Source organism: Chaetodon auriga, chromosome 19 (assembly GCF_051107435.1).
Source record: "Chaetodon auriga isolate fChaAug3 chromosome 19, fChaAug3.hap1, whole genome shotgun sequence".
Taxonomy (NCBI): Eukaryota; Metazoa; Chordata; class Actinopteri; order Chaetodontiformes; family Chaetodontidae; genus Chaetodon; species Chaetodon auriga.
Window position 1 is genome coordinate 2,354,076 of NC_135092.1, and position 12,645 is coordinate 2,366,720.

General features: G+C 39.5%; 1 protein-coding gene across 1 annotated transcript; it reads left to right on the forward strand.

The window, feature by feature from the left end:
• The first annotated feature begins 1,673 nt into the window (after positions 1 to 1,673).
• On the forward strand, positions 1,674 to 12,104 carry LOC143338311 (excitatory amino acid transporter 1-like). Its single transcript, XM_076758610.1, has 10 exons — positions 1,674 to 1,902; positions 4,400 to 4,542; positions 4,665 to 4,802; positions 5,858 to 6,062; positions 6,154 to 6,196; positions 6,972 to 7,252; positions 7,343 to 7,576; positions 8,978 to 9,172; positions 9,304 to 9,438; positions 10,965 to 12,104. The coding sequence occupies exons 2-10, from the start codon at positions 4,404 to 4,406 to the stop codon at positions 11,173 to 11,175; spliced, it is 1,581 nt and encodes a 526-aa protein (XP_076614725.1). The 5' UTR covers positions 1,674 to 1,902; positions 4,400 to 4,403; the 3' UTR covers positions 11,176 to 12,104.
• The last annotated feature ends 541 nt before the right edge of the window (positions 12,105 to 12,645 follow it).

The window sequence follows — 12,645 nt, forward strand, 5'->3', positions numbered from 1 at the left end:
TGGCAACTGTATATATGCTTATAGACTCCATAGAAACATGACAGCATTGTATATTTTAAGAGTAGCGGAGTGTAAATATCATATCCTACCAATAAAAAGCCAGACACACTCTCTTCCACTTTATAGCATAAATAGTGTACATGGGACATAAAATGACGCCTGTCACTGCAGGGCCAAAATAACAGAAATCATGCCGATGTCCTAACACATATGGACCTAACTGTAGGTGTGTTCCCTCACTTCTGTAATGTCAACCTCATGAAAATGTTTGGGAAACACTGGCTTTCAGTGTATATTATGTTTTGCTGAATGCAGTTGGTTGTCCTGTTCATTTTGCACTGCTGACCAAACTTCTTCCTGTCTTAAACTGAGTAGTTGCTGACATTCATCGATATTCACTTGTTTTGCATGTTGATGTGAATGTCTTAACATTAGAGTGTCAGTTCTTTTGACTGTAGAGGCACAAGAAAAGTGGGTACATACAGTAAATCATTGGTATAAGATGTACTCAGTGCTTTCACTCAAGCCAAAGTAACAATACCACAATGTAGAAATACTGTGTTACAAGTAAAAGTCCTGCATTCAAAATTATACTGAAGTAAAAGTACAAAAGTATGAGCATTAAAATACAAAGTACAAAAGGTTGAACTACTAACTATGCAGAATGGCCCATTTCAAAATAATCTATATTATAAAACTGAATTATAATTATTGATGTTTTTTATTTTTACCAGATACATTGCTTGGTAGCTTGTGAGTTTCATCCTGGGGATCATCTTATCTCATCCATAATATTACATCATAATGTATTTGTGATTACATTTTGCACTAACAATCTGAATCTCTTTAGTCACAGCTGCTGTCTGTCCCGCTTGAAACCATTCAAACAGGTTGAGAGCATGATTCTGTGCAAAATATGAGATCATATTAACATTTTAACAGAGAACTCATCTTCAGCCCTTTTTACATGTAAATAGGCAGACTGAAAGCTAAACTGAAGGATCTCAAGATACAGGTAAGATACACTAAAATTCACTACATTTAAAAGTACTGACACAATGATATTTCTGAGATTGTTTAGATCACTAACAAAACATCTACAGAAATATTTCATTCATTAGTGTGATGGTGACCAGGGAATAGTGTTTGTAAAAGGCTATGTGACCTGATTTTAGGGGTATTCTTCACTAATTATATTCAACTTCACCAGGGAATATTTTTCCATACAGTGAGGTCACTCATTACAGCGCAAGCTCTACTTTTTTCAGCTAATTGTGGTGTGTCATTTACTCTGCGGAATTACCTTGAACTATAACACGTCCCGAGTGAGATGATGTGTATCAATTAAACCTGGTTATTGTTTTATGCCAGAAACAATTCCTTATGTGTGTCTACAATGTACAGAGTCCATAAAACAAGGAAAATGTTCAAAGCACAAAGGAAAGAGAAGGAGATGATGAAAAGAAAATAATTAGGGATGAGATGAGAGGTGAGGAGAACCTCTACATTTAGGTGATCATCCCCCAAGTAAATCATTCTATGGTGATTTTCATAACAAATCTCAACAAAGTTTTCAGACATCTGTGTCACAGGGCTATCAGTGTTATTATGGGAGGACCATTTTCTAATTTGTCCTCTTAATTTCCCTCCCTCCCTCTGTCTGTCTCTCCTCTGGACATCTCCCCTCCCTTGTTTTCAGCAGGTACAGGAGAGCACTCTTTCCCACACACTTGGAGTGCTTCACGTCAGAGCTCCATCTCCCAGTCACTCTGTTCCTCTGATTCCCAGAAGCTCCAGTAAAACAGCTGTTCTTCTTATTCTGCCCTGCTGCTGCTTCCAGGACCAACTACACCACTGAAGCACTCTGCACGAGAACTGAAGAACAAATACCGGTCGAAAGAGGTATGTGACAAGCAACCCATCCTTTTGTTCTGCTTTAAAGTGCATGGGGGGTGCTGGCTGCTTTTATTTGAGTGGATGTGAGGAGGAGACAAAGTTTAACTGTTGCTATGAAGTGTGGTAATCCAATTTTGATCACATTTCTTAGACCCCTCCAATGGAAAGGAGAAAGAAAATATGAGTAGCAGAGGGTAAAAGGGGAAAACATGGCTATCAAAAGGATCAGTTCACCTGATCACAAAAAAATGCAGTCATTTGTTCAGGTGTCAGATGCTATCTGCCGCTGAAACATCTCCCAATACAATAGAAGTGAATGGAGTTTCATTTGTAGTGCTAAATGCATTGAAAAAATTACATTTGAAAAACTCCACAGTGAAAATCTCCCATTCAAATATTTCATAATCTACACAAATAAAACCAAAGCTAGTGGCATAGCTAGAAATCACTAAAGGTAAGTGACAAAATATATTTTTAGTGGACCGTTTAAATAGCAGAGTGAATGCTGTATGCTGTTATACTAGACATAATGAATGACAATCTAGATCTCCAGTGAATTTAGAATATCGTCCTCTCAGTGTCCCTTTAACATCTTACAATGTTCTTCTTGAGATTAAACATCAAAAAATACATTAAGTTTATTTGATCAGTTTTCGCTTCATTTAAAAAGCTGTTGGAAAATGAATTTAAGTGTGAAAATCCAGAGAAATCACATGTGTATTAGGTGCTGAGTTCCGAATTTTTTCAAGTTTATGTTAAAAAATACTGACATGCCCATTCTTCAGTGTTACAGATTGGGGAACATCCACAGTCTTTATTCTGAGAAAAAATGCATTTGAAAGTTCTGTTGAAGTTGATATAAAGCTTGAAATAAGTGTACAGGTAACTCTGAGTTGCTCTAGCTTTGAAACGATGTGATGTGGACAGCTACTGTACAAGTCTCATCTTCGTCCATTCTTGATGACTCAAAAGAAATCAATGAAAAGTATCTGCTCATTGATGGCTTCTTTGGAAGCCTCCTAGAAAAGCCAGATGTAAGCCATTTTCCACGTCTGCCCTTTGCACACACAGAGACCAGAGCAAGAGGGACGAAGAGAAACATCTTTGAGTTCATGACCTGTTTTGACTGAGGTTTCATATACAGATTCAGTCACTCACAAACACACTGACCACACAGAACACGATCTCACACGGCCCTGTTGGTGTTGTTCCTACACCATAACATGTTGCTCCAGCACCATCATTGCAACTGACCAGTCTCACTGTTCTGATGTCAAAGCTTCACGACTTGGGGAAAAAGACTGGAACATGATAGGAGTTAGCCTTTCCAACATGTGGTTAACATTCTGAGAGGGTCTATTTTCACCCAAACCATGATTCTCTAATGTGCATATTTTTCTGGGCTTTTTGCTGAGTCACAAAGCTATGACAGATGGATAATTATGAAGTTGTAGGAACAGCCACAACACAGCAATATCCACAGAATCAGAGCGTGTTTTTATGCCACTGACATTATGCTATGTGGACATCTTCACGTGTTATTGGATTAACAGAGACCAAAATTCTTTCATTCTAGTGGAGGGTGAACGATGGACGGTAAAGGGCTACTGCCCCCCTCTGGTTATCAGATGTGCTGGTCAGCAGATCAGAATACTGACTTTCCAAACTCTGTAAAAATTGGACCACCAGTACAACTCCAAGAACTGTAGGAAGTGGAAGATGGGAGCCCTGCTGTAAATGAAATATTTTGGTGTCCGTTAGATAAAAGTAAACAATTTGATATTTTTCATAACAAAAAGTTTAATTATAGGCTACTTGTGCTGATGATGTTTATAATGTAACATGCCTTTTTTTCCAAATGAATCATTATTACTGGACTTTGGTGCTCATGATCACATAAAAACTTGACATTTGCCATTATTGGACCATGTCATGACAACAAAGCTATGCCAAACAAGCTTTGCATTTTGGTCACCATAACTTTTCTAGGCTTTCCTCTATGTGGTTCTGGCAATGCTGTCCAGGTCTGTCAAGCAAAGTGCTCTGCTGCGTTGCTCCAGAGAAAGAACTGTGTTAAAAAAATGGTCAACCATAACAGAGGGACAAGCTGAATGCAGCCCACTCTTTCATTTGAAGGAGACCAGTCCATTCACACTGCATGGGTGGAAACAGAGCGCTCCACCAAAAAAACATATGGTCATCTGGGAAAAAAGCTATGAACCATAGCTACCATGAAGTCTACCTCTGCTGGCTCAACAAAGAAACAATCTCCATGGAATTATTTTGTCCTTTAGGGATTATAACGCTGGGAGAGACACACTTTGATTTGTCTCAATCAGAAACTGTCCTTAAGATTGCTCAGTTTGCACATTTTTGCTCAGAATGAGGACTATGAATTTTATCCCCTCTCTCTGTTGTCAGATCCAGAAATGAAATTACCAGCCTGTTGACAAGTCTGAACACACTCTAATTGCACTGATGGATGTATCTGGGTTTACTACAGCAGGATGCAGCGTATCAGGGAGGGCATTCACATACGCACCATGAAGGCAAAGAGGAAAGTGGAAGAGATCTCCAAAGAGGACGTCCAGGCTTTCCTCAAGAAGAATGCTTTTGTGCTCTTTACTGTTGGGGCAGTTGTTGTGGGTGCGTATGCTCCTGGAAGCCACATGGAAATGCCTCAGACTTCATTCAGTCAAAGTCTTGTCAAAGCAATAGAGACACACATGTATATAACACACAGGCCCACACTGCCCTTCTCTCTGCAGGTATCATTCTGGGATTCACGCTTCGCCCTTATAAAATGACCTATCGAGAAGTGAAGTACTTCTCTTTCCCTGGAGAGCTGTTAATGAGAATGCTTCAGATGCTTGTTCTCCCCTTACTGATCTCCAGTCTCATAACAGGTACAGCATACTCTCACATTATGTCATAAATGTTACTGATCTGTCAATGGACACAGGGCTTGTTAACATCAGCTTTCTTATGCATTTTCAAAGGTATGATTAAGTTTCTCATCACTTTTCATCCATGTTTATGTGATATGAACATGATGGATATCATATGATCCCATATTACTTTTTGGTCAGTTGTTGCTTTAGTGTCATGTCTTCATCAGCCACCACACTGCAGCTCTGTGGATTAAATCAATTCGATATGAAATGGTGACTAAGCAGTCAGAAGGGAGCAGTGGAAAAGCAAAAATGGGTCTGACAAAGCAGCTCAACCACTGTGATCTGGCTTCAGTATGGATCAGTAGGATCTTTTTGTTGGACTCTTTAGTCTATGAACAGGTGACAGGGTGAAAGTGAACAAATTATATCCATCCATACTTGATCTAATTCAGCTTCTATACATTTGTGATTGTATTTCCTGATCCAGCTAGCGAGAAAGGACATATGTCCTTCCTTTTTGTAAAACACCAGCAAAATATTAAAGGTATACTATGCAGGATAAGCTTTGTTCAAGAACCTTCTGGAATGTCCAAAGATCACTGGGTAGTTATTTTTGGAAAATCAGATGCTTTGCTCTGTTACTCAAATGTAATGGTTATGCATGAGACACACATCTTCTTCATCACTGTCCACTTTGTATATGTGTATTTATGCATAAGGGATTATTCCACTTATCTTTCTAAAAAGCTGGAACTGGACTATTCTGTCTAAATTAAGCTTTAAATAGATCTGCGCTGTAAAATCTGAACATGTTTCAACCATGAGGAAATAACATTATGTTACAGAGGTTGAACAGAAGCTATAGCTATAGCCTTGATGAATGTTGAGATTTCGGTACCCGTATAGAGTTGTGTATGAGGAGCTGTTGTTAACACTAAACAGTGTTACAGAGACAGAGAAACAGAGACAACCTCACCCCATGACTAGATACTAGTAGACTTTTCTGTTTATAAAGAACATTTCTGGAAGCTTTAATAATCATCTACATTCCACTCTCTGTCCATTAGGAATGGCAGCTTTGGACAGCAAAGCCTCAGGAAAGATGGGCATGAGAGCCGTGATTTACTACATGACCACAACTTTTATCGCAGTCTTCATTGGTATCATCATCGTCCTCATCATCCACCCGGGAAAAGGATCAAAAGATGAGTTTGGAAAGCAGCAGACGATAGAGCAAGTCAGTCCTGCTGATGCCTTCTTAGATCTGATCAGGTAGCCTGCATAGAGGATCAATAATATTCCCAAAGTTTGACAGTAACTGTCCAACATCTTCTGTTAATCACTGTGTGATTTCTGATTGCAGAAACATGTTTCCACCGAACTTGGTCCAAGCCTGCACACAGCAGGTGAGCTTTACAATGAATACTCAATGAAACTGCAGTACTTTTGTATCCATGGACTCTTCAAATGGGTAATCCTCTGAGAAGCAGCCCCTAGCCACTGCTGTGTTCATCACACCCCACAATACAACAGATCTAACAACAAATTGATATGTGTTCTATTCCTTAAAGGCCCTCGAGAGCTTGAGCATGTTCAACAAAATGAATGATACTTTGCCTACTAGATAATGTCATGTGTAATGAGCTAAATATATTTTGTGTAGAGTTTACCCTCTGAAGAGCATGAATGGGAAGCAATCTGCCAACTGGATGGTTTAGACAAGTGGAATGTGCTCATGGAAAGGCAAAGGGTAGAATACTTCACTGAGTCTGAAAGTTTGACCCTAGACTGACCCCAACTGGTTCATGCAGGTCTCAGTCCAGATAAGGCACGAGAGATCATTGCTTCATTAAAACACTGAAATTGATTTTCTGGGAACTATGAATAGCTAAAGCAGAACTTATGAGAATCCAGACAGGATCTGAGAAGATACTAAACCATGTACGGTTCCTAATAGTGTGTCCAACACATTACCCACATGATTGTGCCACTGGTGAAAAGGTCAATTGACCATGAAAACTTCTAAAACATTTTTCTCAGTGGGAAGGATGAGAAAAGAAGACAAGAAACAGTAATATAACTCAAAGCACCATCACCTGACTCTGAAGGCTGACCTTAGCACAGTGGTTCGTTTCAGCTCCACTGATATGACTTTGGTCCTTTCATTGTCTCTTTCTTCAGTTCAAAACAAAATACGGAAAGCGAGTCGTCCATGTGACCGTGACAGTGAATGACACCCTCTTCAACTCAACCAATGGCACCCAGGAGGTCATGGAGTTTGCACGGGAGGAAGTTATTCCAGTGCCGGGTCAGGTGAACGGGGTCAACGCCCTCGGGCTGGTGGTCTTCTCCATGTGCTTTGGTCTAATAATTGGTAACATGAAGGAGCAGGGCCAGCTCCTGAGGGATTTCTTTGACAGCCTCAATGAAGCTATAATGCGTCTGGTTGCCATCATCATGTGGTAAGACATCACTTTCGGTGGGAGGTGTTTCATGTTGAACAAATGTTACCATCTCTCTTCAATAAGTCGCTGCTCCTCTCCTCCTGTCAGGTATGCTCCTATTGGTATCCTGTTCCTGATTGCAGGAAAGATTGTGGAGATGGATGATCTGACACAGATGGGTGGCCAGCTGGGCATGTATACTATCACAGTTATCATTGGCTTAATGATCCATGCCGTTCTTATTCTTCCCACTCTTTATTTTGCTATCACTCGACAAAACCCCTTTATCTTCATTGCTGGGCTGCTGCAAGCTCTGGTAACAGCCCTGGGCACCTCCTCCAGGTAAGTCATGTCCAACACTATGACTCCTCAACAAATGAATAACAATTATTCCCTGAAGCAAACAGTCTAGCATTTTGGGAACTATGTTTGTTGGTGGGCAAAACCCACAGTTAGATGTATCATCACCACAGTGTTAGAGTATCTAGCCTAGTTTTTAGCACAAAGACAAAGAGCAGGTGGGACAGCAAGCCCAAGTCTGTCCAAAGTTACAAAAAGCCCTTGAAACTACCCGGAACATGCTTTGTTTTCTAAAAGCATCAGTATGCTTTATACTCGGTGCATGTCTAATTGTCAAACAGACCCCCTCACGTTTTTGATGTAAGAATCATGGAGGCTTCTTCAGAGGTGTGAAAGTATGTAAAGCTTTAACTTCTTTTTCAAGCTCTTTTGTTTTCCTTTTTTAAACTTCACTTACCACTCACTTTTCATGTGTAACACAGAGAATGCCTTCAAAGAAAGACTTTCTGAACGCATGCCCTGTTGTTCCCATTCGATGGATTATGGCATCATGTCCCTCTCTATGGTGGCAGGCTTCGCAGTTTGGTAGTTTAAATAACACTGTATTGGCGCATAGGAGTTGGGGTCAGAGGTAGTATTAGTTGCTAGAGTTAGCTTTACTCATCCTGTGTTGGTTTATGATGGTCCCAGCATGGCTTGAATGGCTTGACGTAGATAAGCTTTGGAGAACGTGGTTAGATAGCAGAAGAGGGGAGCGCCACACCAAGCTGGAGAACACATGCATGGGAGTGCAGAGAGTTACTTTGAAAGACAAGCTCTTTAGAGCCAGATCAATTTTCTTGCGAGTTCCATGCAGAATTTGGGTTGTGTATTAAATTCGCCAAATCTGTTATTATTTTATTGGGTTTTGGATATGTATTGGCTAATCTTTATACCCCTCCCCATGACTCGCCTGGATTTTGGGCAAATCTGGCAACATATGCACTTAATATAACTAAAACAGCTCTCTGTCTTGTTTGTAAATTGTTCCGTGGTGAGGTATTGGCCTTATAAACAGATCTTACACACTATCGGCCTAGTTTTATACTGAACCAAATACACAAGTGAACTGAGAAGCTCCTGCTGCTGACTCGATCAGTGCCACCGGTGATTCAGAGCAGTCAGTTCACTCTGAAGATTTGTTGTTAAAGATTTGTTTGTATGTGTGCTAACCTGAGCTTACTAATGAACTGACAGTAGTGAGACAGTCAGAATCCACACAGAACATCATGGTGATGTGATTGGTTACTGATACAGGAAGTAAGTCACTGACTAAGTAAGTGGCTGATCTTTGACCTAAACTATTCAAGCGAAGTAATTCAGAATTTCTACTTGTAAAGCATGTTTCCCAAATTTTTTTGCTTCAAGCTGTGTTTAACCCTTTTCCATTCTTTCATCTCCCAGCTCTGCCACCCTCCCTGTCACCTTTAAATGTCTGGAGGAGAACAACAAAATTGACAAGCGAATCACACGTTTCGTGCTGCCTGTGGGTGCCACCATCAACATGGATGGAACAGCACTGTATGAGGCACTGGCAGCCATCTTCATTGCCCAGGTCAACAATATGGAGATGAACTTTGGTCAGATCATCACCATCAGGTAAAACTAAACAAAAGAAGAAAATAATAGCGTAATAGCTGAGGCTTATTCTACCAATAAGACAAATGCATATAAAAAAAATCTCAGGCACTGATTCATCTGTGTATGTCTGTCTGTTTTCTTCAATCAAGTATTACAGCAACTGCAGCCAGTATTGGAGCTGCTGGCATCCCTCAGGCAGGCCTGGTCACCATGGTGATTGTACTGACCTCTGTTGGACTTCCTACTGATGACATCACTCTCATCATTGCAGTTGATTGGTTCTTGTAAGTAGCTTCATTTATCATGAAGATGGGCAAAAATACAGTGCAACATCCAATCAAAAACAAGTGTGTTTGACATGTTGCTCTGTGAAATGCTGTAACCGCAACTCACTTCCTTACATCAATCATCTATGTCATCTTAAAGGTCAAAAGCAGCTCTCTATCTACTACCACTGAGTGACACACTTCTCCTGTCTCTCTGGAGTCTTGCTCCACATCTTCCCTTTTGTATTGAATATTTTCTGCAATGAGTTTTAACATAGAAACATAATTAGGTTTCCCAAATTAATCATTTCAATTAGAATACCCTTCCCAGAAATTACTCAGCTAACTGGGGTAATAAGAAAAAAAACCCTTCTCTTCTTTAACTAGGATGGACCAAATGTGAATGTCTGTCAAAGCCTTCCTACATGAAGAAGGCCTTTGTCACACTGAACAGAAATAAAGAGAGTGTCTAATGAACAGTAGCCTTAAGCCTGTATTTTCTAAAGCTGAGGGCTGTTAAACCAGGCTTACTCCAGTGAATCAGGTTTATTTTTCAGAAAATTATGCTTCATAAGGTTACACAGCAAACTTCTATCATGACTAATCTGCTGCAGTCAGGTGAGTTTTCAGACTTAACTTCACCTCAAGATTAACCAGTGTTAGAATCAATCTGACAGATGCAAAGAGTGTTTTCCAGTTCTATAAAGGAGGTTTAAATGAGTGAGGACACAGTTCTTATTGAAAGGGGTTGGTTGGTGTAACTAACTATTAAAGACCAAGCAGGAGTCTCCACCAATTGCCTGCCAATCCAGGACATCACTGTACTCAGGAAAGAAATAGTCTAGCACATAACCCTCCATAAAGCGAGAACAAAAAGCCCATACATTACAGACATAATGCCATATTCAGACAGTCTCTACTCAAAGACATTTATAATGTGGCACTCAGTTGTTCACTTAGAAAGTGATATTTGTGAAAACAAAGCTATCCAAATCCAAACCACCATCTGACCAGCACTTCTGAAGAAGAACACTGACAGCTTTAAAATATAGATCAGAAACTCCAGGGACATGTTTTCATTTTTTTCTACTTCCCCCCTGAGAATGACTGGTCTGAAAGCACCAGCACCCATTGAGACTATCTCATTCGTCTGCAAACAAACAACTGATGTCACCAGAAAAATCTTAGTTATATAAAAATACTGCAAATGTTAAGCTGATTATCATACAAAGTACTTAGTTTGAAGCTTCCTACTTCTAATTTTAACTTGAGAAACAAAGCTTCTACTCTAAAAACAACTTTAAACTTTCAGACCATCCAAACTTACCGGAATGAGGTACAATGCAGTCACAAAAATGTTTAGTTTTGTGATTTGTGTTTTGTGAGTATTTTATCTCATTCCATTGACAACAATAAAAAAAACAAATAAACAAAAAAACTTAAAAATAACGCTGCCCTCACATATTGCTGGAGTTACCTATGTACCCCACATGTTTTCCCACTTATTTGCTCTTTTATTGTCTGTTTTTTTTGCTGTGGTGTAGGGACCGTCTGCGTACCACCACCAATGTTTTGGGGGATTCGATCGGAGCCGGCATTGTGGAGTTCCTGTCTCGACATGAGCTCCGCAGCAAAGACGTGGAGATGGGAAACTCGGTGCTGGAGGAGAAGGAGAGGAAGAAACCCTACAAGCTCATCTCCCAGGATAGTGATTTTGAAAATGACAAACGTGCTCACAGTGAATCAAACATGTAGTTCAACCTTCACCATCTGCTACATCTGCTAACACACACACAAACACTTACAGCTGGTTCTGTCTGGGGGAGTTGGGACCGAATTGTGAGACGATGTAGTCAGCCATAGTTTTACTGTCATTTTTTCACACTTTGTGTGTCCCAGAAGTGAATTTCTTACATTCCTATTTAATCCAAAATTCCAACCATGATAACTTTTAATATATGCATCTGTCATTTGTCTCAGATAGGACTGGCAGTTTCTGTTGTGTATGTTTATTTCTTAAATGTATATTTTCCCTTCATTTTACCCACATGAAGACGTTGGGGTGAAAGCAGGTTTTGATTCATGCTGAATGAAAGGTTTAAAAACGTGAAGTGGATATAGTGAACAACAGAATATCTAGCAGCGAGCACTGAGCTGGCACAGCTGCTGGCCACAGTCACATTCAGCCATGGACGCTATCATCAGGAATGGGATTGCTTTTAAAGATATTATGTGAAGAAATTATATATTCAGACTTTTACCATTGTGTCACCAAGACATGATTAACTCTACTTAAATTCAAATTCTATCTACATTGTCCTAACATTAGGAAGTTAATATTGTGGTTATTACAGGCTGTTACATACATTTGATTATTTTGATGTTTCAGTGGTACAGACTGTTTCTCCCACACCTAGAATTGCAAATGCATGTATTCACATTTTGACTGTGTGAATTGCTGATTAATATATTTTTTTTTTTTAAACCAACATTAATGTACTATATATATGAGACAAGTGAATATCTTGGGTGAAGTGAAGTTACTACATGTTAAAGCCTCTGATTTCATTATGAAGGTGTGAAACAGATATTTGCGTCTTGGCTGAAAATCAACAACTTTTTGTGAAAACAGTTGTCTTACATTTTGTTTATTATAACTTAAGTGAATTAAATGGAAAAAAGCCTTTCGTGCCTGTCTCCCTTCTATTTGAAAGGTCGTTTCAGTGGGTTAAATAAACCAAGTTTATTTCCTAAATTTTGCTCAGACAGTATGCAGCCTTTTGTCTTCATGCCTTTCTTTACTTGAACAACCATAACAGTGCAGTGAAACGGCTGTTTGTGTCCATGAGTACACAGTGCACACACTGAGAGGTACAAGATCATCACTCTGTGTACTTAATGCAACAGTTAGAGACACATTCAACAATTTTTTTTTATTTAAATTGCCTCCAATGGACTCAGGCTAACTAACCTGTAGTTTCATGCTAATGACCACATCGTCAATTTGTTTAAAATCCACATCTGGCCCCGTTGAAGATATTAATATTCTGTAGAAGCAGTTTTGCAACCATCCATCCTTCTTAGAAAATGTTCTGTTTGCTTGGTAGTTCAGGTATGTGCCCTTCAGGTCTGTTCACAAATACAAGGCTGAAGTATTCTAACAAAATTTGTGCCTTTTCAATATTTGCTTCAAATAGCTCACTTAAATATCATGTTCTCTGTAGT